The sequence below is a fragment of the Castanea sativa genome, chromosome 2 (genome assembly GCF_040712315.1).
Source record: "Castanea sativa cultivar Marrone di Chiusa Pesio chromosome 2, ASM4071231v1".
NCBI classification, from domain to species: Eukaryota; Viridiplantae; Streptophyta; class Magnoliopsida; order Fagales; family Fagaceae; genus Castanea; species Castanea sativa.
This window is the reverse complement of record NC_134014.1, coordinates 48,822,645-48,849,073: the sequence shown is the minus strand read 5'-3', so window position 1 is coordinate 48,849,073 and position 26,429 is coordinate 48,822,645. Positions and strand designations below refer to the sequence as shown.

Here is a 26,429-nt window from a genome sequence, read left to right as displayed (position 1 = left end):
TGTTCATTCCTTTTTCAGATGGGTTCCCTTCCTTTTATAGCCTTTCTCCATGCATCTCAACCCTCCACTTGGATGACTTCAGGCATTTCTCAAGATACTTGTCCTATCAAGGCTCTAATGAAAGTGGTAGAAGGAGATGTTAGCTATGAAGTTTCAGGGGTCATTTCACATTAATGCAACTAATAAAGTTGGTGGAGGGCATTGAATGCGGAGGTGGGAAGTATATCCTTCTAGAAGCTTCCTCCCACCATCCTTGTCCTCACGGCCATACCTTCTTCTCTTCTCAGGCCTCTAAGGAATATCAGTTGTCTTGATTCCCTTACTCTCTTCGGGTAGGTGGAATTCTTAGAAGTTGCTTACCCTCCTTAACCTGGGTTATGTAGATTGTTCCTTGGTTAAGACCCCTCAATCCTCGGACCCCACACAATGTGTATATAAAAGATTAAATCCTAGAGTTCTAGTATAAATAGGAAACTTGACTTTAATGTAGATTTGGGTCAATTATATTGGACTAATATGTTTAATATATCTCTATCACACATCATATGTCATCATTTATTAAATATGAATATTTTTGAATAATGTGATCATAATATGAATATGTGGATATTATAGGTACAAAGTGTCTATCAAAAACTTTTGAAAGAATAGTTTTTTATTTTTAAAATGATAATGTGGAAAGAAAGATTGACGTTTGGCCTTTCGTTTTTAAAACAGGACAAAAGGTAAATTTTCAAATCATAATAGCAAAACTGCTCTGTCCCTATTACAATATCGTTTTCTTGCGAAAGAAATATATGTAGATAAACTTTGGTTTTCCTGTGTATGATCAGAAAACATAACCACGTACTTCTTGTTCCAATCAACATCTTTCAGGCATCAAGTATTAACAACTTGATACAAGTGGTCCAAAAAAAATTTTTTTGGTGAAAAGGATGCTTTCATTAAAAAACTAAGGAACAGATACAAGCATCAAGTGGACCAAAATTGCAGAATAGCATTTACCATTTTCATTGAAAGCCAGGTGACGAAGATTCTGTATTGGGAAAAGAATTTTGATTCTCAATTTTGGAATATTTCTGAAGGTATCATTTCAAATATTGTCCATTTCGTCAAAAGAATTACTCAAAATAATCCTGAATTGTTGTTTGACATACTACATGAATTCTTGTCCTGTTATTAATTTATTATCAAAAGCATACTATAAAGACTTGGTCATGTTTAAAATAAGTTAACTTTCATAAGATTTAATTTTGTCTATGGAACTAAATTAGCTCTATGGAGAATCCTTGTACAACTAATATTTGATGTTTTTCTTTATGGTAAATATGAATTTTCTCTTGTCCTCTTGAATGATTCAGCTTCAGCCCTTTTACACATATAGTTATTCATTATCCAATTCCTTGAAATGTTTATGAGATAAAAAAATAAAAAATAAAAAATAAAAACATCAAATTAACAAAAGAAATATGGCCATATTATGTATCAGCCAGATTTTTGCTTTGCCTATACAGATGAAAGATTACACAAGCAAATTTGTTGAAAATTTGAATGACAAAAAAGAATACATATATTCGACAATGACTAGTCTATTGAAAATCTGTAGCCGACCCCAAATTTTTTTTTGTTGTACCTTTTTTCATGTGTAATAGATTACAGGTTTATTGGAATTCATATCCCAGAGCCCTCCCTCCTTCACATACTCAAGATACCTTGCGAATTCTGGCCTGGCCGTAGTTTTCTTCTTACGACGACGAGTACTATCAAAGAGACTAAAGAGTGGATGGCTCTTGGTAACCTTTTTTGCTTGCTTCACCTGAGACTTTTCTGGAAGTGTCAATTCTGGTGTAAACTTGGTTGATGAACCAAACATTTTAGCTGGCAAGCTTGTAACCCTCTTTAACTTGGCCTCCAGCAACAAACCAACGGTAGGCTCATCACCTAATCGTTCATATCTCCGGCGGCTTCCACATGTGCTCAAGGCTCTAAACATGGCTTTACCCGGAAAATTTGCTAGGAAAAAATAGCTTAAAACTTAGTAGTGGATTAGGAAACTATAAGAGTGTCATATATGCATGCCTTGTGTTTTATATGTTGATCAAATTGGTAGGTGGCAATTGTTAATTGCAGTGTGTTTTTGTTGACTTGTTCCAGTAATCCCAACCACCATGAAAGAAATGAAAGAAATGTCAACTAAGAGGTGCAATTGTGCAACATCCTAACCGTCCAATATTACATTGTCTCATGACTGTGCTCACTGTTACACGAAAGGTAGGTAGCAGCCTCACAATTAACAATTAATTAACAAGGCAGATAGTAGATACACGATTTTTGTATTTAAGAAAAGTGGTGATTCTTGAAAAGTGGGTTCACTGATCTTGATTTGAATTCAAAAGTCTCAATTCTCAACCTCCCTAAGTATGTTTTGAACCTGCCTTTAATTTTCACCAGTTCTTATGAGAAAATGACGTTTGTTTTCTTATGAAAAAGTTTTCAGGTGAAATTGTTTTCTTTTTCGGTGTTTAGCTACATTCTTAAAAATGCTTTAAAAAACTTGAGCATCGCTATAAATATAAAAAAATTCATAGCATTTTTCACAATAATTAATTGTCAAGTTTTTATTGGTTATTTTCTGAACCTATTATTGTCAAAATGTGAATCATATTAAGAATTGATTTTTAATTTTTCTGTATTGTATATCATAAGATTTGCAAACACTTAATAAAATTTATAAAAAATTATAGATAAACATATATAAAAAGTATATTTATTATAAATTTTGAATATGACTAATTTATATATTACTTATATAATAATATATAATAAGCTGACTAAATAAATCAAACTAGAATGCATTTATAACATACACATTAAAATTGATTAAATTGAAAAGTGATAATACATTATAAATTACTCAAAAAAAATTTTTTTTATCATATTCATCATCTTGCCTAATCAACCCCATCTAAGTCAATGTTGTCATCATGTTCATCATTTTGCAAACTTAATTATTTCTTCATTGAAAGCCTTCTTCATCAATATCAACATTTACTATCACTTTTTTTTGTATTTTAATAATTTAAAATATAAATATTTCTTCTTGACATTCTAGTTTCATAGACTTATAACAAAATGACAAAAATAAGAAACAATTATATTGTCAGTTAATACCTTATTCATAGTACAAAAAAGATATTTGTAAATATAAAAGTGAAGTGTAAATGTATAGTCCAAATTTTGTCAAAAAAAAAAAACTTATGGACATGTTATTTTATTAGGTAAGATTTTGTAACCTAATAATTTTATGTAAAAAACAAGTTTAACAACCTGTAAGATTCAAATAAAAATACAAATTTTAATAATAAAACTCATTTTAAAGCATATGTCCATGTATTGTACGATACGTACTATTTTATGATATGCACACTATATGGTACTATTTATAAGCATTTACAATACACCCTTATGATACAAATTTTTTTACACATGATACTATACGTATTGTACAATACTAACAATTATGTTTAGACCCACCACTAGCATCACTTTTTTCTCTACTACTAATAATTTGTCACATCAATGGAACGGGGAGTAGGGCTTGCAATTTTCTTGGGGGTTAGTCGCGGTGGTGAACACCAAGGGGCAATGGGTCTTCTTGGATTTTGTTGTGGATTTTTGTGGATTGTTGTTATGGTGGTTTGTTTTGGGGGGATGGGGGGGAAGAGAATGAAATAAAAGAAAGGGAACCAAAAACAATTAGATGAGAAAACAAGTGCCAAACAGATTTTGGGGTTAGCAAACACTAAAATTGATTTTGAGAACAATTTCTCAAAACAACTAAAAAAACAAGTTTGGAAAACAAAAATTAACGAGCCAAATTTTTAGATTATGAATTTGAGAGTTGTGTATTTCAACTTTCTCTTAAGTGTGATATCTAGAAGTTTATTATTTTCTTTCTATATATTCTTAAATTTCGAGCAACTCAAAACCTAGCAAACACACACTAATTTGTCACATCTAAAACCGTAAAATCCAAAATTTTATAATTGTTAAACTAGCCATCCAACAAATAAGCTTGAATATCCCATAAAGAACCAACATACTTTTCACTTGTTACTGTCCACAACCCTAAACAACCCCCATAATTTGACTTTTCCCCTTTATTTCTTCCCCAAATCTTTGTTATTCATTTTTATCATCATTACAGAACTTACATACCTTACATCTATTTGGATATCACTTATTACTGAAAACTAAAAATTGAAAATATTGTAACAAAATAATTTTTAAATATGTGGATGGTACCGTGAAACCTAATTTTAATGAAAACTTTGCAAAAAAAAAAAATTTGTAAGTCATGTGAATAATGCACAACTGCAATGCAAGCTCAAAAACACTATCCAAACTCCACCTAGTTCCTAGTCATCACATTCCTCACTATTTTCTAGTCATCTCTTCAAAAAATATGAGCTGCCTAGACTAGACCCAAGAATTCTAGGTTCGACTTGACTTTGCTGTTTCTTTGACCAACGTCAAGGCTGCTATAAAATGACATCAAAAGACGAATATAACCCTCAAATGTCAGGAATGAATAATCACATCTAACCTCCTTTTTTATATCACACGTTTCTTCGTTATCAAAATAAATATATCACACGTTTTTAACACTCTTTAGTTGCTCCAATTTTTTATTTTTTTGTTTTGCTGAGAACCTTTAGTTGCTCCATTATCCTCAAAAAAAGGTCATTATCAAATCAGATCTTGTAAAGTTCGTGTAGAAATATATAAGCAAACTCGTCCCTCCTTGATTGGCTTAGTTCAAAGGCAAAATTATCTTTCCATACTTTATATTTACCATTCCACAACAATATCTAAAATTTGATTTAATGGTTATATTTTCACACATTAAAATGGATGTAAAAAAAACGGACGAAAAAAATCGGATATAAGAGTATAAAAGCCCAATATATGATCAAATCTTTTTTTTTTAAACAAAAAAAAAAAAAATGTTAGAAGTGATAAGCCCAATAGTTCAAAGTTCCTTTCCTCTTTATTTTTCTCCCTTTCTTGTGAGATATTAACCTAGCAAGGATTCAAAAATTAAAAAATAAGAATAATTGACAAGTTTCATTCTAATTCCTCTAACTTTTTTTTTCACTAGAGTTCTCAGGCCTTGATCTCTTCTTCATCATCCCATTGCATCTTTCCAGTACATGTCAAAGAATCTTTATTGTTACTAATTTTATAAACTAGAGGCCAGAGAGAAAAATCTCCCAAAATTTGATCATGTAGTATTTTAGCGTGTAGTTTTATGCATGGTAACAAAAACAAAATAATTAAAAAAAAATTTTAAAAAAACAAAAACTGGGAGTCAAATTGTAATAACCTTTTATGTTCTCTTTTGTTATACTTGATGCCGAAAAAGTCACCAGTAAACTGCATGCACTCCCGAATCGAAACAACACCTGCAAAACGAAAAGAGAAGACCTAACAGAAAGCACCGGTGTGGTGCCGGCCAAAACCCTCCGAAGGTCAAGTTAGAGTTTTTCACAACCCTAAAGTGCCAGAGTCGAGTTAATTATGCGTACCTTGATTTACGAAAGTTTTAGGGTATTTATATTGGTGTAGGGTTATCGTCCATGCATTGGCCAGGAAACCCTTTCCTTTTAGGATAACACTTCTTCGATTCTGCATACCTTATAGAGTTCTTTTCCTTATAGGAGTCTTTTGATTATGGTCAAACGCGTAACGCAAAAACTCCCTTTATTCACGTTTATGTGAAGATCAAGCAAAGCCATATCAAACTTATCGCGAGATGCAAGTTGATTCCGATTAGGAATCCTTAAAGCTTAATCAATACCGACGGAGGCCAAATGTTACAACCGTCCACTACGTGTCCTTGTAGCATTATCCCGTCGACCATCCACATGTCAATACCGTACTTTCATGCTTCACGAAGAGAGATCCGTCTCCTATTTTATCCTCTTCAGTTGCCCCCTCACTCCTTGAGTCCGTCGCTACAAAATAGACAAACTCATGGGGTGGTAGTTTTCCTTTCTCATGGGGTGGCAGTTTTCCTTTCTCATGGCGACCTATCGAGACAGACGGGCAAGGATTATTTATGACAAAGGACACGCGGCCTTCATTTATTAGCTGTTTACCCTAAGCGAGGCGTTCCTTCGTATTCTGTGCCCTTTGCTCTATAAAAGCTTGCCTTCTCTTTCTTCATTCTCACCTTCTTACAGAAATTTTGCAATCGGAGCGCCACCGTCGTTTACTTTACGCACTTGTACCGTCCTGCTAACCTCTCCGTCATCTTATATTGCTTGATTTCAATCCGGTATGTACTTCTCTGAACTTTTTTTTTTTACGCACTTTCTGTAGATCCGTCAGTGTTTTAGGTTTTACCGTCATATGTAGGTAATGTCTAGTGCGTCGAGTAATCATTCGTTTGTCCACGACGGGGCGAGCTACGATGAAGGATTCTTGTTAGGTCAAAAAGACCCTGACACTTCAAGTGAAGAAAGGAATCTGTCCGCTACTTCTCCTTCCTTAAATGACGAAGGTTTGGAGTCGGATAGTTCAGAGGAGGCTTCAAGTGATGGCCTAGACGGCGTCGATCCCCCTGTTCAATCTGTAATTGGTCCTGACAACCTTAGGGAGTTCGTAATGCTACCCCTATGGACGGTCAATGATTTTAGGTCTACGGTCAAAGAATCTCATTTCAAAACAATTAGGGCCAAGTACCAAATTCCTAACAACGTCCGTCTTCGTCACCCCCATAAATCCGAGAAATGTTACTATAAGGGTGTTGACGGTGTTGGGATTTATGAGCAAACACTAAAGGGAGGGCTCAGATTTCCTCTATGCTCTCTCCACCGTCGACTACTTCAGTATCTTGGTTTATCCGTCACACAAATCTCCCCAAACTCCTAGAGAGTTTTCATAGGCGTGGAGGTCTTGTACGGGGCCATGTCAAACGGTGCACGAAGGTTGACGGTGGAAGAATTTTTTCACTGTTACCGTCCCACTGAGATCATAAAGTCAAAGGGTATGTATAGTTTTGTAGCTAGGAGCCCGTTGTTGAGGCTCGTTCATGATACACCCAACTCTAATAAGGACTGGAAGAGTAGGTATTTTTTCATGGAAGGGGACGAGTGGATGTGTCGTCTAGGGGATAACACATATATGCCCGTCGACACAACATGAGGCATAATGCCTCCATTGGGTATGCACTTGCTTTTATTTCCCATGTGTTCAAACCTTTTATTTTTTATAAGTTACTCTAAACGTCTTCTTTTGCAGCTCGAGACCATCCGCAAGTTACTTTGGAGCAGTGGAGCTTCTTGGAGAGGATTTTTAATAAGACGAAGCTCGAAGAGAAGACGTGGGCAAAATTAGTCACCCTCGACACACTCCACTGGTATTGTGAAGGCCCCGAACCAACTTCAGCCGCCCGTCGTTACAATAATAGAGTTCGCAAACGTAAGCCCATCCTTAAACGCTTTCAGTTTCTTTTACTCATTCTTTTCTAATGCTGCACATCCGTCTTTTCTTTGTAAAAATGGACGCTGCCAAAAGAAGAGCCTTCATCAAGCAGCAAGCAGCAAAGAAGAAACAGGAGGCCGGTCAATAGCTGAAGGGGACGGGTTCATCCGTTCCGTCTAAACAGAAGCAACCGGAGAAGATGGACCGTCAACAAAAGAAGCAGAAGACAACTCCTGAGCCCGTCGTAGCTCTAGAAGCCGAGACCAAAAGAACGGTTACTCCCATGGGGCATGGAAAGGGTAAAGGTTTGATGAAAGGTCCAGCTCCTACTAGTGAGAAACCACCCGTCCTCCTGCGAGAAGATTCTGAATATGCTTTGGAAAAACTCTCATCTATCATTATTGTTGACGATTATGAGGACCTTGGTAACCACGCTACAAAGGCGATGGGAGAGACGGGCCTTTTTACCATTGCTCAGGTATTTTAAACCTGTCCTCAACCTTGAACCCGTCCTTCCTTATCCGTCATTTATATCAAATTTATTTTGAGTTTGTTTTCAGGCCGTGTTGATGATGAAGGGGCTGATAGGTCGTTGTCTGAATCATGAGACAACTTTGGACCGTCTCAGGAAGAAGAATAAGCTGATAGAAGACGAGCTTTATGATTTGAAGGCCTAGAAGATTAATATGGAGAGAAAACTCACATGTTCGGAGCAGGTCAGAGGAGAGCTAGAGAGGCAGACGGAGCAGCTGACACAAATTCTGAAGGATAAAGAAAATGAGGTGACGGGCGCCAGGAATCAGCTTCGTAATGCCAAAGAAAAGGCAATACGGGAGTATCGTGACTCCGACCTTCTTTTAGCAGAGCTTGGAAGCTCCTTTGCTAACGGATTTGATGATGCCCTCTGTTAGGTCAAGGCCTCATATCCTGATCTGGACGTGTCCCATATCTCCATAGATGCCCAAGGGCAGACACTAGCTCACTCCATCCATTCAGAGAGTATAGAAGATGTGTTTGCTGTCACTACTCCTCTTGTGGACGAAGGCCAGACTCTTGCTCAAGATCAACCAGACGATAACCAGAAACTTGAAAGCACTTCCCCCGAGCATCATCAGTAGTAGTTTTTTTTTTTTTGAATGTCGAGGACAAAATTTAACCGTCGTAATTTGTTTGTGGACAATTCCTCTTGTAGGATTTAACTACCTTATTCGCTTGTTTTTATCCGTCGTGCATTTTTTTTATTTATTGCTCATACAATAGATAATCTAATCATGTTGCAAGGGTTCGTCTAATTGTGAATTATATGCGATTAAGACATCTTTTACCTGTGAGGTCTGTCCATCTCACAATTTGACTTATACATTATCCTTGAGAGGATGATCCGTCCACTTTTTGGACACATATTCATCCTTGAGAGGATCTGTTCGCTATTTGGACTTAGTATATTTTTATCCTTTTGGATGACCCGTCCACTATGTGGACTATATTTCTATCCTCCTTGGATTATCCGTCCACTATGTGGACAGTATATTTTTATCCTTAGTGGATTATCCGTCCACTATGTGGACTATATTTTTCATCCTTGTAGGATGATCCGTCCACTATGTGAACTTTGTATATTTTTATCCTTATTGGATTATCCGTCCACTATATGGACTATATTTTTCATCATTGTAGGATGATCCGTCCACTATGTGGACTTTGTATATTTTTATCCTTATTGGATTATCCGTCCACTATGTGGACTATATTTTTCATCCTTGTAGGATGATCCGTCCACTATGTGGACTTAGTATATTTTTATCCTTATTGGATTATCCGTCCACTATGTGGACTATATTTCATCCTTGTAGGATGATCCGTCCACTATGTGGACTTAGTAGATTTTGAGCAAAATATATTCCATATGCTCTAAATAAACTCCTCATTATAATGGATTGCTAGAACATTGTTCATAAAAATGAAAAACGCCATTTGGCTCTAAAAGTACTGGTAGGAAATAAAAACTAAAGGTAAACTAGAAATAAGGTAAATGATGCTGTTGTCTCTGTCCTTCGCTTACTGATAGTATTTCTTCAGGTGTTCCGTGTTCCATGGGTGACTCAGCTTTTTTCCGTCTAGTGTCTCTAAGTAGTACGTACCTTTCCTATGCCATGTAATGATCATGTATGGTCCCTCCTAGTTAGGACCCAGTTTCTCTTGGGAGGCATCCTTTGCAACGCCGAGTACTTTTCTTAAGACTAGATCTCCCACCTGGAAATTCCTGTGCCTAACCCTGGAGTTGTAATACTTCGCCATCAGGTCTTGGTATCGCGCTAATCTCTATGCAGTTGTAGCCCTGACTTCGTCCACAAGGTCGAGCTGTAAACGCAAAGTTTCGTCATTCTTGCTCTTGTCATAGTTTTCCACACAGTAGCTTGTTAACCCTACCTTTGCCGGTATAAGAGCTTCACTACCATATGCCAATTGAAGCGGTGTTTCCCCTGTCAGTGCTCTCGCCGTTGTCCTGTATGCCCATAAAACACTTGGTAATTCGTCCAGCTATATGCCCTTTGCCCCCTCGAGCCTGGTCTTGATAATCTTAAGCAATGACCGATTTGTGACTTCAACCTGTCCGTTGGCCTCAGGGTGAGCGGGTGACGAGTAGTGATTCTTGGTCCCAAGCTGGGAACAAAAGTCTCTGAATGTGTCATCGTCGAATTGTTTCCCGTTGTCCGAAACGAGCACCCTCGGAATTCCATACCTGCAAATAATACTTCTCCATACAAAACTACGGATGTTCTTCTCCGTGATAGTAGCCTGAGCCACTGCTTCCACTCATTTGGTGAAGTAGTCAATAGTAACCACCAAGAACTTCAGCTGCCTCACCGCTGTCAGGAACGGACCCATAATGTCTAACCCCCATTGTGCAAACGGCCATAGGGCCATCATAGTGGTAAGTTCTTCCGTTGGTTGCCTTATGAAATTGCCAAATTATTGACACTTGTCGCAAGCTCTAACATATGTGTGGGCATCCTTCTGCATTGTTGGCCAGTAGTATCCTACTCGGAGTAGCTTGTGCACTAAAGACCTTGATCCAGAATGGTTTCCATAAACTCCTTCATGGACCTCTCTCATTACGTAGTCCGCTTCTTCGCGGCTGAGACATCATAGATATGGTCAGGAGAATCCTCTTTTGTATAGGACATCTTTAATCAAAACGAACCGGGCAGCTTCAACCTTCAACTTCCTTGCGTCCTTTTTGTTGTCTGGTAACTTGCCTTCCTTATGATACGCCACTATTAGAGCCGTCCAACAACACTCATTGCTTACCTCCTGCATGCTAATGTCATCTAATAATGATGAGAGCTGGACGAAGGACAATACCTGTCTAGGGATGTTCATGGGTTCGGCCGAAGCTACCTTTGCGAGTCGGTCGGCTTCTTGGTTCTCCTCCCTTGGGATTTGAATTATCTTGATTTGGAGGTTATTCATTCGACCTTTTACTTCCTTAAGATACCTTTTGATCCTTTCATTCTTGCAGTCATAGCTCCCATTAACCTGACTGGCCACGATTTGAGAATCGGAGTAGACGACTACACTCTTAGCTCCTACCGCTATTGCGAGTAGACGATTTGAGAATCTGAGCTGTGGTCACTAGAGCAAACACGAGTTTTTCCATTTGACGGTACCTCTCTTCTGCTCCTCTCAATGCCCGGCTTATAAAGTACACTGGCTTTTGTACCTTTCCTTCTTCTCTAATGAGAGCTGCACTGACCGCGGCTGAAGAGACGGCAAGGTACATGAACAATTCTTCCCCCGGCATAGATGGGCTAAGCAACGGCGGAGCAGAGAGGTACAACTTTAACTCTTCAAATGCACTCGTCTGTCCATTGAAATGATCTCTTCAGTGTGCGAAAGAATGGGAGGCATTTGTCCGTCACTCTCGATACGAATCTATTCAAGGCTACGATCTTGCCGGTCAAGCTTTGTACTTCCTTTACCGTCCTTGGAGAAGATAGTTCCATGATCGCCTTTACCTTCTTTGGGTTGACTTTAATGCCCCTCTAGGATACCATAAATCTCAAGAATTTTCCTGCGGTTACTCCGAAAGTGCATTTGCTCGAATTCAGCTTCATTTTATATGACTGAAGAGTATTGAAAGTCTCTTGGAGGTCCCTCAGGTGTTCGGACTTCTGCACGCTTTTTACCAACATATCATCTACGTAAACCTGCACGTTTCTACCGATTTGGTGCGTGAACATCTTGTTCATCAATCTCTGATATGTGGCTCCTGCGTTTTTAAGCCCAAAAGGCATTAAATCATAGCAAAAAAGCCTCTAACTTGTTACGAAAGAGGTCTTCTCCTGATTAACTTTGTCCAATTTAATTTGGTTGAAGCCGGAGAAGGCATCCATGAAGCTCAAGAGTTCATGTCTTGTAGTGGAGTCTACTAGGGCGTCAATACATGGGAGTGGATAACTATCCTTAGGGCAGGCCCTATTCAGATCTGTGAAGTCAACACACATTCTCCACTTCCCATTTGCCTTTTTGACCATTACTACATTTGCCAACCAATCAGGGTAGTACACCTCGCGTATGAAGTCCGCTTCTTGTAGCTTCCGTACTTCTTCTACTATAGCTCGATCTCGTTCAAGGGCGAACACTTGTTTCTTCTGTTTGACAGGGGAGAAAGAGGGTGACACGTTCAATCTGTGAACTATGGCCGACGGGTCTATCCTTGGCATATCCTCAAGACTCCATGCAAAAACATCTTGGTTTTCCTTAAGGAATAATGCGAGCGCTTGTCGGACTGTTTGGTTGGCTAAGGTGCCGATTCTTTTGGTCCATTCGAGCCTAGAATCATCCAAGTGTACTTCTTCTAGCTCTTCCACCGGTTCTGCCATCGTTCACTGTTCCTCAACGTTCATTGCTTGTAAGTGGTCATCTATTTCCATCATGGCGATGTAGCACTCCCGTGCAGTTACCTGATTTCCGCGCAACTCTCCAACTCCATATTTGGTGGGGAATTTGACCATTAGATAGTAGGTCGAGGTGATAGCCTTCCATGCATTGAGAATGGGCTGTCTAAGGATGGCGTTATAAGCAGAAGAGTAGTCAACCACAAGAAAAGCTACATCCTTGGTTACTTGCTATGGGTAATCTCCAACCGTCATAGACAGCGTGACGACCCTCAAAGGATAGACCCTTGTCCCTCCGAAGCTAACTAGGGGTGCATTCGTTGGGACCAGTCGTTCCCTACTAATCCCCATTTGCTAGGATGCAGGATAGTAGAGGATATTCGCTGAGCTTCCATTGTCCACCAAAACTCGATGCATGTTGTAGTCCCCTGCTCGTATACTGACGACGAGCGCGTCGTCATGTGGGTGGTGAAGGCGTTGCGCATCTTCTTCTAAAAACCCGATGCTGGGGTTATCTCGTCGTGTCACTTTCAGTGAGGAACCTGTCGACTGGACGCTTTGAACCATCCGCAAATAGGTATTTCTGGCCTTTTTGGATGACCCTGCAGAAGTAGTGCCCCTACAATCATCTGTATGTCTCCTACGAGTGGTCTGGGACGTTCGTTCTCCCATCGTTGATTTTGTTCCTGGAGTTGATCCGTTCTCCCCTTCCTCACAAATCTCTGCAGCCTTCCTTGCTTGATGAGGGCTTCAATTTGCTGCTTTAAGTCATAACAGTCCGTCATATTGTGGCCATGATCGCCATGAAAACGGCAGTATTTGTCTTTTGGCCTCTTGTTCAGATCTCCCTTCAGCTTGCTGGGAAACGTCAGGGTTCCTTCATCTTTGATCTGCATTAACACTTGGTCGATTGGGGCTGTGAGAGGGGTGAAGTTCGTGAATCTTCCAGTGGGCGGTTTGGGTCGTCGATCTTCTCGTCGCTCTCCGGTTCTAGCCATCTTCGGTCCCTTATCTGATCGTATATCTTCCTGCCTTTCCCTTTTTCTAGGTTTTTCCTCTCGGGCCAGCAAGGCATCCTTTGCATTCATGTACTTCGTTGCCCTATAAAACACCTCAGACATAGTCTTTGGGTCATTCTTGTACAGAGAAAACAAGAACTTACCCTTTCGTAACCCATTTGTGAACGCTGCTACAAGTATATTGTCATTCACCTCATCTATCGAGAGGGCTTCCTTGTTAAAGCGGGCTATGTATGATCTTAAATTCTCGTCTTCTCATTGCCTAATGTTCATCAGACACGTGGTAGACTTCTTATGCCGGTGATCCTCATAAAGTGTGATACGAACTATGCGCCTAATTCCTTAAAAGTGCCGATGGAATTAGGCATCAGCCTACTGTACCAGTCCCTTGTAGGTCCTTTCAACGTGGTGAAAAAAGCCCTACACATGATTTCATCCGGTACACCCTGAAGATGCATTAGGGTCTTGAAAGATTCCAAGTGATCCAATGGGTCCTTGGATTCGTCGTAATTCTCCACCTGAGGCATGCGAAATTTTAGGGGAAGGGGGCATGAACTTACGAGCGCTGTGAAAGGCGAATCTGTTCTATGGACTAGGTCATCCAGGTCGCTAGAGATTCAACCTCTGAAGGCGTTCATCATCACATCCATACATTCCCTCATCTCCTGCATCTCAGCTGCTATGTGAGTTGGTAAGGTGTCCGAGATGGATGGCCGGTTGGTCTCCTGTCGCTCCGGTCTAGTCAGAGCGTTGCTACCCTCAGGCCCTTCTGCGTTCCTCCCCTCTGCACTAGCACTTTTCTGGTCTTCCTCTGGTGCGCTTGGGTGTGCATTCCTTTGCCGCAGTTGCTCTTCTAAATCATGATTCTGCTTGGTTAGGTGCTCAATCGCCACCGCAAGCATTTGGACTTGCCTTTCTAGAGCTGTGGCGTGCGGTTCGTTGCCTTGATTGTTGGTTGTTGCCATCGATCGAGTGAGTACCATGTAACTTTTTGTCTCAGGGATAGAGCAAAGGCTAAATCTTCCCACAGACGACGCCAACTGATGATGCCGAAAAAGTCACCAGTAAACTGCACGCACTCCCGAATCGAAACAACACCTGCAAAACGAAAAGAGAATACCTAACAGAGAGCACCGGTGTGGTGCCGGCCAAAACCCTCCGAAGGTCAAGTTAGAGTTTTTCACAACCCTAAAGTACCAGAGTCGAGTTAATTATGCGTACCTTGATTTACGAGGGTTTTGGGGTATTTATATTGGTGTAGGGTTATCATTCATGCATTGGCCAGGAAACTTTTTCCTTTTAGGATAACACTTCTTCGATTCTGCATACCTTATAGAGTTCTTTTCTTTATCGGAGTCTTTTGATTATGGTCAAACGTGTAACGCAAAAACTCCCTTTATTCACGTTTGTGTGGAGATCAAGCAAAGCCATATCAGACTTATCGCGAGATGCAAGTTAATTCCGGTTAGGAATCCTTGAAGCTTAATCAATACCGATGGAGGCCAATGTTGTAACCGTCCACTACGTGTCCTTGTAGCACTGACCCGTCGACCATCCACATGTCAATACCGTACCGTCATGCTTCACGAAGAGAGATCTGTCTCCTATTTTATCCTCTTCAATACTAATTCTTATTTGTTTCCATTACTCTCCAAAATTAAGCTTCCAACCATCCAATTCTGACGCCATAGAATCCTATCAAACAAAGAGATCTAGCACTATTACATTTTTTGGTTGGATGAATTCATTTCCAAAGTTTACAACATATCATATGGGTTAACAACTAGTACCCAGCATATAAAGGACGGACCCAAAAAAATGAGTAATGTGGATGTTTCATACATCCATATCAATTTGTTCACTCCTCCCAAACTTTTTTCTTAATCATTAGAACATGATGTCTAATTACTTCCCATAATTCTGATTCAAATGATACTCGACACTCTAAGCATTTACCGTGTTGTTGATTGATAAAAGCCATCAATTACATGATACTCCATATTCTAAACATTTGAACTAAGGTCTATGTATCTTATCCCTAGTGAAAAATCATATTTAAATATTAAAAATTCAGTACAATCATCCACCTATGTAACAAAAAGAAGATCAAAAACATGAAAAATCATATCTACGTATTATATAACTTGTGAATTGTTGATTCAATGCATGTACAACCAATATTTATGTAAATGATAACCACAAACCTAATTGAAGAACCAAATTTATGCATTGCAGAAGACATGCACTGATTCACATCTATATCTATATCTATATATTACAAAAAGTTGAAGCGCTGCATTTAATATTATTACGCTCATATTGAGCCACGTCAGCAGCCATGTCATTTCCATAATTTTTTTTTAATTTTTCCAAAAATTTAAAAATAGATTTTATCAACTTTAAAATAATAAAATAAATCTCACCTCTATCTTCACCATAAAGGCCACTTCTTATTAAATTAATTCCCACCACTATTTCCACCATAAAGCCCATTTATTAATTCCCACCACCATCTCCACCATTATCCACCATAATTCCCACCACTATATCAATATATCTATGTATCTATATCTATATCAGTTTCTCTCTTTATCTTTTATTAAAACCTACAGTTCCAAACTCTTGTTAAGGATGTTTTGCGACAAGGGCCGAAAATGCGAGAACGACCCAAATCTCCCATTGTCCACCATAATTCCCACCACTATCTCCACCATTATCCACCATAATTCCCACCACTATATCAATATATCTATGTATCTATATCTATATCAGTTTCTCTCTTCATCTTTTATTAAAACCTACAGTTCCAAACTCTTGTTGGGGATGTTTTGCAACAAGGGCCAAAAATGCGAGAACGACCCAAATCTCCCATTGGATTCTTTAGAAGTATTTATTATGGAGAATTAAGCCCAAAATTCCAAATGTATAATGAACAAAAGGCTAATGGTGCTTTGACAAGAGAGAATCAAAATGCTAATAACAAAAGTGCAGAAAAAACATAAAAATATAATAGGTTTGAAACTTCAACCCACAATCATCGAGAAGAGAAAATTGAGAGAGCTTGTGAGGAAGAGAGAGAAGGTTCCCCTATACCCATATTTCCACCCCTAAGGTTCAGAATTATGAGAATGTTTCTTGGCTCAATGGGTTTTTGCTCTCAAGTTTTAGTTCAATAGGGAAAACGTGGCTTAACAAGTTTGAAACTTCAACCCACAGTTACCGAGAAGAGGAAATTGAGAGAGGTTACAAGGAAGAGAGGGAAAGTTCTCATGTACCCATATTTCCACCCCCAAATTTCGGAATTGTGAGATTATTGACTAGTTGAATGGGCTTTTGCTCTAAAGTTTCAGGTTTGTGGTTAGAACGTGGTTAGTTTCTTTTGAATCTGATTGGGGCCTTTTGTATTGAACTTGGGGTGCTCTAAGTGCCTATATTTGGTCAATTGAAGAGGCTTTGAACCCCAAGGTATCAATCAAAGAAGCTATGGTTAGATTTGATTTAATTGGGTAAGAGGGATGCCTTGCCTTTTGCATTATTTGGGAAATAAAGTAGCCTAAACTCATGGGCTGATGTTTCCTAGATATGGCAGGTCCTTGGAGATTGCATTTGGTTGTTGCAACAGACAAGGCCAACCATTTAGGATCAGCTTTGTGTTTTAGGCAAAAAATGGTAGAGTAGAAAACTTGGGCCACAGTCACCTAGAGCATAAAAGTTGTTTTGGGATGAAAATTTTGGATATAAGACCTCCTCCATGAGCCTAAAGTGCTACCAGTGTACCTTGCCCACTTGGTAGCACGCATGAGCTGGGCTCATGCATAAGGTTTGAAAGAAACTGACCCACACCCTCTAAACCACACTTTTCCAATTTCCCCTATAAGTCACATGGGCTTAGACCGTGTTTAAAAGAATAAAATAAAATATAATACATGAATTAAGCCCATAAGGAAGTCAGGATTGGTTGAATCGGGCTTGTACAAATGTGTCGCGAAAATGGGTATCAACAACTCTTAATCTAATTCTCACTAGTATTTTCCCTTAAAAATCAACAAACACAACGTTTCGGCTTTAGGAAGTTACAAATCTCACCTCTATCTCCACCATAAAGCCTACTTCTTATTAATTTAATTCCCACCACTGTCTCTACCATAATTCCCACTACTATATCTATATATCTATATCTTTATCTATATCAGTTTCTCTCTTCATCTTTGCCAAAACCTACAGTTTCAAACTCTTAATCTGATTCTCACTAGCATTTTCCCTTAAAAACCAACAAACACAATGTTCCGGCTTTAGAAAGTTACAAATTTGTACCTTTCATATTCCTTCTCCCTCAACTTCTTTCATTATCTCTCTCTACGTCATTCTCTTTGTCCCTCTATCTAAAACGCCAAAGCAAGCTTCTTTCATTCTACAACCCTTCCTTCTTCTTACCTCTCGCCTTTCTTTGAATCTAACAACGATGAAGAAGCATGATAGTTGGATCCGTACTGTTTAAATTGGAGCAGTTGACAATGGTGTTGTTGAAGGAGAGAGTGGCCTTGATGATTGCCTCCTAGGCTGTTCGTTTCTCTAAACCAAAAGACTGAGTAATCCTGCACAATGATTTAAAGGCTTCCCAACAGGTTTATAACTCCAAAGATTTTAAATAAAAAAAAAAATCTTTTTTGTTTGGTGGGTTTCGTTGAAATTTACTATATGAATGAAATGTTTTATTTCTGAATGTGGGATTTGAAGAATTTTTACTTATTTTGTAGTATTACATAAAGCCAAATTCGTGGAAATGCAAATTGAAACATATGGGAAGAATAGAAAGTAGTTTTTTTTTTTTTTATATCAAGAAATGGATGTGTGAATATATATGGAGACTATGGCGATAATTTGTTGGTTGACAAATCTTTAATTTGCAAATAATTTGGACGCCATGCTTAGTAAGTTGTTATATTTAAAGTTGTTTTAATATGTGGTTAAATATTATCCTTTATTTTGAAGCAAACTGGTTCTGTTAGATAGTGATTATTTAGAGTTTTGTTGTTACATTTGAATTATGCATCAATTCATAATTTTTGTGCTACTATTTAAATCCCTACTTTAAACTTAGATAAATGTCATAGTGTTACATGTGCACAAATAGTTTAATAAAATTCTTAAGTGATTTTTCATTGGCTTTTTTTAAAAATGGAATTTTTCATACAATATAACAAAAGTTGCCAACAAATTTTTTTATTTATTTGGATTATGTTTTTCCAACTTAAAATGAATTACTTGCTTCTATGGATGGCACCTATTCTTTGAACTTGATTTTAGGTTTCGTTTGATTGTATTCTTTTAGAAAGCATATACATTCTCCAGTTGTACGTTTTGGTTTGGTTGACAGATCTTGAATTGGCAAGCAAGCAGAAGCTACCTTTAATAGTTTTAAGGTTGGTAATTGAAGTCATTCATTAACCTAACAGATGTTCAGGATTGTGTTTGGTTCTATAAGGGTGGTTTCTCTCTCTACTATTCAATGAAATTTGTTTTTTGTTTGATTTAAATTTTATTTTATTTTATTTATCTTGGGTCTCATACTGTTTTTCTCATTATTTAATCAAAATGCAGAAATTCAATTTAATTCAAGGTCATCAAAGTTGTTGGCCAATATTCTGTACTCATGGGCCTATCTGTTGGGAACTTAATTGCTTGATGAGATGAAATGGTAAGTGTTTTTATGAATTTTGACGAATCCAAACAAGTTCCTATAAGTACACTTTGGTGGGATTTTTATCTTCAAAGAATCGGCATTATAATTATCATGGAATTTATTGTAGCATAGGAACTATAAAGCAATCTGCTATACATAGCCATGAATTTCAATTGGATAAAATACTATTTGGTCCCTAAACTTTGACAAAAATTTGTTTTTCGTCCCTAAACTTTAAAAAGTTCTTTTTTCATCCCTAAACATTGTAAAGAGTTTTTTTTTAATGGTTTAGAGACAAAAATGGGGATGAAAAAGGAACTGATTTCAATATTTAGGGATGAAAAGTAAAGTTTAAGGACATAAATAAAATATTTTCAATAGTTTAGGGATGAAAAATAAATTTTTCAATAGTTTAGGGATGAAAAACGAATTTTTCAATAGTTTTGGGATGAAAAATGAACTCCTTAAAGTTCAAGGATGAAAAATAAACTTTTGATAAAGTTTAGGGACCAAAATAGTATTTTACTCATTTTGATTCTATATATCTATTATACCAAGCAATGATTGATGCTTTTGAATGCTTCAGATTCTATCCACAATTTGTTCAATTTTCATGGATAATCTATTGTTTCAGGTTTAGGTTATTCATGATACTCAGATTTAGAGTTTGAACTTTTGGATTAAGTTTAATGTAAATGATTGCATCATTGTGGTGTCCTTCATTGTTTTGAGAAGTAAATTTTGACTTGAATGAATAAGATGAACTAAAGTATATATGAATGAAATAAGATGCATGTGGCTGTGTTGTCAATTGCCATTACTTGTATTCTATACCATATGTAAACTCTACAATGACATAGCTCTCTTCATTATAACGAATGGTCTTGGTTGATGAAAGTGAAAAATCACTGTAGATAAAAATCGAAATTGCTATCTCTATTTTGAATTCATACGTGCTCAATTAGGATTTATATATTGGTCATGGTGAGCAAAAAAAACAAAACTTATTTTTTATTTTACACACATGCATGCAATGAATTATATGAACAAGATGGCTTCAGTCAGTTTGCCAGATAATGTCTTCCAACTCTTTTTCACATTGCTTCACATAAGTAACATCTCATGCTAATGGTGTTTGATGATGAGTAAGGCTATAAGATGTTGAAACCTCAGAAACTCTAGGATCTTTTGTTTTTGGTTTTGCATAGTAAGAGCATGCAATTACGAAAGGGAAAACCCACCCACACTCCAAAAGGAGATAAATGGCACTTAGATTTGGTCCAAAGTGACTTTTATTTACTCGAAATCATTGGCTGAAACTATTTCACTTAAAATTATTCATATGCAGGGTTAAAGAAAAGAGATGAGACTCTAGAAGGAGGATGCTTGGGTGAAGATTGTTAGGTGAGCTTATATGTAATAATTGTAGAATATAAGTGTAGAATATATTTATGCAATGAGGTTTATTTATATGTAATAATTTAGAATAGAAAATAACGTTAATTTATATCTAATTAAAATGGAATATGAGCTTAGAGGAAATCAAATATCAATAAGAGCCTAATTAGCCCAACAAAAATAAACTAAAAGAAAAAAGAGAATACAACATAAAAATAAAGATGGTAATTTTTTTTATAAAAAAAAATCAAGGCAATGAGAGAATTTTATGCAAAATCTACATTCATTTTTGCACCAACAAATCTATATGACTTCATATTACAAAATTTAGAGGTGCATGTTTAAGAAGAATAAAGAGAATAGATGGGATTCTAGAATGATATTTATGTTAAAATTTGAAAATCCTTTATTTTTTATGATGGCATAATAGTGTTTTAGGTCTGACTATAGTAGATAGCATGCTTGATCCTAAGAAGTCACAATTATTATTTTTTAGACCTTAACGGTATCAAATTGGTCTCTTCAATTTTTGGGAAATTATTCTAAAAGCCTTTCTAAGCATTTAGATTCATTTATATCAATTTATGCAATCACACATTTGTTTTATCTTTGTTATTATAAATATAAGTAATTTTAAATTTAACTATCCTATGCATTGCACAAGTTAGCGACTAGTATAGAAAAACATTCAAACCACATAATAGATAGATATGCCAAATCAATATCTAAAGTACAGTTATTATTGAAATAAAATTGTTATTTAATTTTTTTTTTTTTAAAGAACATGGGAGAAAATTCAAAATTTTAATCTGTTTAAACAAGGATAATATACATATTTTTGAAAAAAAGTGAAGAATAAGATCGTCTCAAATTTGCAACAGAGACATGTCATACTAATTTATACAGTATATTAATACATGGGGCAAGAAATTCCACAGAGAAAATGCTACAAATACATTTAAGTTAAACCATCATATATGGTATGTAGAAATCCCACTGACAAAATATTATGAACATGTACAAGGCAAACAACCACAGGTACTAAAGAAACAAATTCTTTCTCCCGAAGAGCCACAAACTGTGAAACTCAAATATCCAAAAGAGGCAATCATGGAGAATCCATTATGCATTAAGCAGATTCAAGCTTGTGTGGCAAGTGTAGTCCAAGAGCATCGTGCAATGGCGGGTAAGAGCAACCATGGAAGGAGGCTCATGATCCAGTCGGTTTGTTTTAAGGAGAGGGTAGACCTAGCACACCAGCACCCACAATATCAATGACAGAGCATTTATAGAGCTTGTGGCTCATCGAGAAGTGGTTTGTCTTCTCTGGGTGGCACTCGAGGTCTTAGAGCAGTGTAGCACCTGGAAGGAAGATAAACAAGAAAAGGCAAGAAAGAAGAGTGTCAGAATTCAAATAGGAATTGAAACCAATTGACCTGATCTAAAGGAGCAATCAACAAATTACTAAAAAGTTAAATCTGGGATGAAAACAATAAGAGAAAGCCATCATTAGTTACATCCACCAAAGTGACCTAGCTCAGTGTGATCAACCTAATATTTTTTGGCTAAAAGTACTTATTTCTAACTTCTAAGGGATACTCAAGGGAAGGATGCAGAAACCAACAATCTGGTTATTTGCATTAGGCAAATGTAGAGGTGGGCTCATCCACAATTTTTTTCTTATATATTATAAATAAAGATTAGGCTCATCAAGGAATATGTATAAATTTACATCTACCACTTCTTATGTTTGAAAAAAAATTACCTGAACTACCGAAACAATAATAAAGAGATTTACATTTCCAAACTTGAAATAAACTCATCCTAAACCAAAAACAAAGACACCTTGTTTACAATAGGAAAAAGGGAACAACATGAATGAAAAATTGTTACTATCTCCTATCCGAAAATTTGTGTACTTTCCTAAAAGCATCAAAGTTGAAGTAATTTTCTAAGTCCATGATTATCATATCCTTTCTCAAATACCTGAACTAAAATAATCAAAACTATATAGTTCCATCAAATTTAAATAAAAATAATAATAAAATAAAAAACTCATTTAAGTGTGATTGAACCAAATCCACAAACTCAAATTCCATAATTTTTTTTTTTTATAGAATCTCACCTCCTAAATTTACATCTCCAGAAGCACCCTATTTATTCATATAACTGCTTCTCTTGCCCATCCATTTACGTTTAAGGTATAACATCTAACACAGGCATCCAGCATGTGAAAGGGAAAACTTGGAATTGTGGAGATTTTATGAAATTTGGTCTGAATTATAGACATAGTTGATATTTGCAATGAAATAGGCATACTACCACATGCTGCTGGCCTATGTACATCAAGCAGGAAATTTATTTCTGAAGCAGTGTATATATGTAAGCTTAATTTGTAGACTCTGACTAATCCCCTAACATCTTCATTATTTAAAAGAGGATGAGTAAGCCAAATGCATCTGTCCATACCTCTAAACAAATTAGTTATTGTGAGTGCAAGAAATTCTTAAGCCCTGATAATCGCATCAAAGTCTTTGAAAGAGAAGCAGATAATTGGTGTTCCCACTGATTGATGAGCAAAAGGGACAGATTCTGATGAGTTGGTGACAAGTTGACTTTACAAAAAGGAATGTTAAGCTTAAGCAAATAAGAGTAATCTTACCTTGCTTGGCCACTACAAAGAATTTCTACAAGATTGATATGGGACAAATGCCTAACTTGATCAACCATACATGAAATGTTCTCCTTTTCTAGACTCCCTGATGTTCAAACTATGCATGACAGCATTCTCCTGGCAGCGTGTTACAGTGATCCAGCTACTCCCAGCTTCCTTGACCAGTCCTTTTGTGCTCATAATGCTTCTCAACTCATCTACAGAATCCCACCTTCCAACGGCTGCATAAAAGTTTGATATGAGTACATAATTCCCTGGCTTATTTGGCTCTAATTGCAATAGATGGTTTGCAGCAAATTCGCCCCTTGTTACATCCAAGTTATGACTACAAGCATTCAATAGTGCTGCCCATATGGCTGCAGTAGGCGTAGTACCATGCTTAATCATATCATTATATAAACACCATACTTCATCTATCAGACCTGCCCGGCCTAAGATATCGATGAAGCAGGCATAGTGCTCTGGTCCTGGATTCAGACCATACTTCACCCTCATTAAATTAAAACATTCTTGGCCTTGCTCCACCAGTCCTGAATGCCCACAAGCTGATAAAAGAGCAAGAAATGTAACAGAATTTGGCAAGACCCCACTAACTTCATCCCCCATCTTCTTGAACAGCTCAAGAGCTTCAAGCCCATGTCCATGACCTCCATATGCATCTATCATGCTTGTCCAGGAAACCACATCTTTATTGCAAATTCCATCAAACAATGACCGAGCTGCAAATAGTTTCCCACATTTCGCGTACATGTCCAGTAAAACATTGAACAATTGGGTGTTGAATGTGAACCCTTGACGTAATGCAACACAGTGTATCTGCTTTCCAATCCACAGATCGGAATTCTCAGAACAACCTGCAAGAGCACTAGTAAGTGCAACAACATTGGGTCTCATCATACACATAATTGAGAATGCCTCTTCATATTTCCGATTCCTAACACACCCAGAAATCAAAGAATTGCGCATCACATCATCCCTTCTACGATCCAAACTGTTGAACACTTTAATACCTTCCTCTATGCACCCAACAGCAGAGTAAAAATCAATCAAAGCAGTACCCAATATCACTAAATCACGGCCCATCACAACCACCAACCCATGAACCTGCTTACCTTGACGAAAGGCCTTCAACAAGGTACAAGCTTTAAGCACAGAACACAAAGTAAACTCACTAAACTCCACTCCCTCCTTCCTCATTGCTTCAAAAACTCCAAGCGCTTCCTTGGCAAGACCCTGCACGCGTAAAAAGCTCGAAAGCAAAGCATTCCAAGTGACAATGTCCCTGGATTCCATCTCATCAAACACCTTAACCGACTCACCCAAGTACCCATTTTTGGAGTATATATCCATGAGTGCAGTTTTGGTCACGGTTCCCATGTCCGAACCCGTTTTGACCATCAGCCCATGGACTTGTTTGCCGCGTTCAATGGCCGACGACAACGCCGAGCACGCGCCCAACACCGGAGTAAAAGTGTATGCATTGAGGTCGGAGCGTGTGCAGTGCATGTCACGGAAGAGAGTCCATGCGGCAGGAGCATTGTCATTGCGAACGTATGAGACGAGAAGGGAGTTAAGAGAGAAGAGGTCTCGGTGGGGCAATTCGTCGAACAGATTGTGGGTATGTAAGTTTTTTGAAATAACGGTTATGATGCTTTTGGCGGGGACGGTAAGTGAACGTAAGGAATTGTAAGGGGCGGACATCACTAGAGCTAGGGCTTCTTGTGATATGATATCAAAGGTTAGTGAGGTTATAAAATATATGGGAAAAAATTAACTAAAATATTTTTAGAACTTTTTTGTAAGAAACAAAAAAATAATTAGATTTTTTAATGGTTTTTTATTTTTTATAAAAGTGGTATTTTTATCAAAAATTTAAAAATTGTATCAAAATATTTCTAAAATGATTTATTAATCATTATTATAAGTACATCGGTTAATCAGTTACCATAAAATATTGTGAAAATTTTAATGTCATGATTCAAAATGTTTATAAAGGTATGTTGTAAATCTCTAACAAATGGACTCAATTAAAGTGCCCAACCAAAACACAATAATAAGAGAAAGGAGAAGATATTAGCTTAGCTGTACAGCAGTAGAAAAACCATGTTAATAGTCTAACAGAGGAACCCACAGGAGAAAGTATACCATATTACTGTATTACTAACAGGAGAAAGTATATCACGGAACTGTATTACCAATTCAGCATCCACTTTGGTGTTTCTTACCCAATTAATGACTGACACCTGTTCCAAAAACCACGACAAGCTGAAATTTGTTGAGCAATTTTTTAATGTTCATCAAAAGCCGCAAATTATGCCTGGTTGCGTTGGGTGCAAGTTTTTTTTACTACACAGTTTTTCAACTTTAAATCTCCTGTTGAATAAAAAAAAAAAATTAAAAGATGAAAGTTAAAAAGTTAGAATAGTAAAAATATATTTTTGAGGGGATAGAGGTAATTGTACACATTGGCGGCTCAACGTGCAAGTTAGGATGGTCACAAGACCACCTTGACTTGTAAAAAATTACATAATTCTTAAAAATGTTAAACAATTTTACCCTAAAACTATTAAAAATGTTATGGACGTAACATTACTCCAAAATCAATTCTGCCCTAAAACATAATCCTTAATCCCTTTTATAAAAAAATTTTGAAAAAAAACTTAAATAACAACAATAAATATTAGCCCAAATAACACCAAACAAAAATAAGATAAGACTAAACAACAACAAATGATCTAATTATTCAACAAAAAACTTTACTATAAAACAAAAAGATAAAAATCGCTAAACATTCAAATTTGTAGCTCATTCGATCTATTCAACAATAATAATTTCTAATTTCATTTTTCTCTAAAATATGTTACCTAGAAAAAGATAAGGAATGATTAGTCATAACAACTCTATTTAGGCATGAACATTATAATCTGTCATTGAAGAACCAATGCTTGAAAAATATAAAATACATCCACAATGAGGAGGCTTGTGGGTGCTTCAATAAGTGAGTTGAGTTAAAGCCTAATCTCAGCTTCAAGATGAGAGCAATAATAATTTTGGGTTGTATTTGATTGGAAAGAGAGAAAAGTAAAATGATGAAAAATGTTTAGAGTATAGAAAGTAGGAGAATAAAAAAGATTTTAGTTTTCTATTGTGAAAGTTTAGTTGGGAGGAAGGAAGAGTGGAATGAAGAAAAATAAAAATAAATTTTCATTATTTGGTTGAGAAGAAAAATGAGAGATGAAAAATATAATTTGTGTTAATTTATTAAA

At 37.0% G+C, this 26,429-nt stretch overlaps 2 protein-coding genes across 3 annotated transcripts; both read right to left on the bottom strand.

Moving 5' to 3' along the window:
- Positions 1–1,455: 1,455 nt before the first annotated feature.
- LOC142625965 (uncharacterized) lies at positions 1,456–2,064 on the bottom strand. Its single transcript, XM_075799725.1, has one exon. The coding sequence runs from the start codon at positions 1,991–1,993 to the stop codon at positions 1,640–1,642; it is 354 nt and encodes a 117-aa protein (XP_075655840.1). The 5' UTR covers positions 1,994–2,064; the 3' UTR covers positions 1,456–1,639.
- Positions 2,065–21,358: 19,294 nt separating this feature from the next.
- Positions 21,359–25,114, bottom strand: LOC142624115 (pentatricopeptide repeat-containing protein At5g66500, mitochondrial). Of its 2 annotated transcripts, XM_075797625.1 has the most exons (3): positions 23,152–25,114; positions 22,959–23,054; positions 21,359–21,851 (listed from the first exon to the last, which is right to left on the bottom strand). In XM_075797625.1, the coding sequence occupies exon 1, from the start codon at positions 24,862–24,864 to the stop codon at positions 23,212–23,214; it is 1,653 nt and encodes a 550-aa protein (XP_075653740.1). In that variant the 5' UTR covers positions 24,865–25,114; the 3' UTR covers positions 21,359–21,851; positions 22,959–23,054; positions 23,152–23,211. The 2 variants fall into 2 exon arrangements, with proteins under 2 accessions (XP_075653740.1, XP_075653741.1); XM_075797626.1 differs by lacking the exon at positions 22,959–23,054.
- Between the last annotated feature and the right edge of the window lie 1,315 nt (positions 25,115–26,429).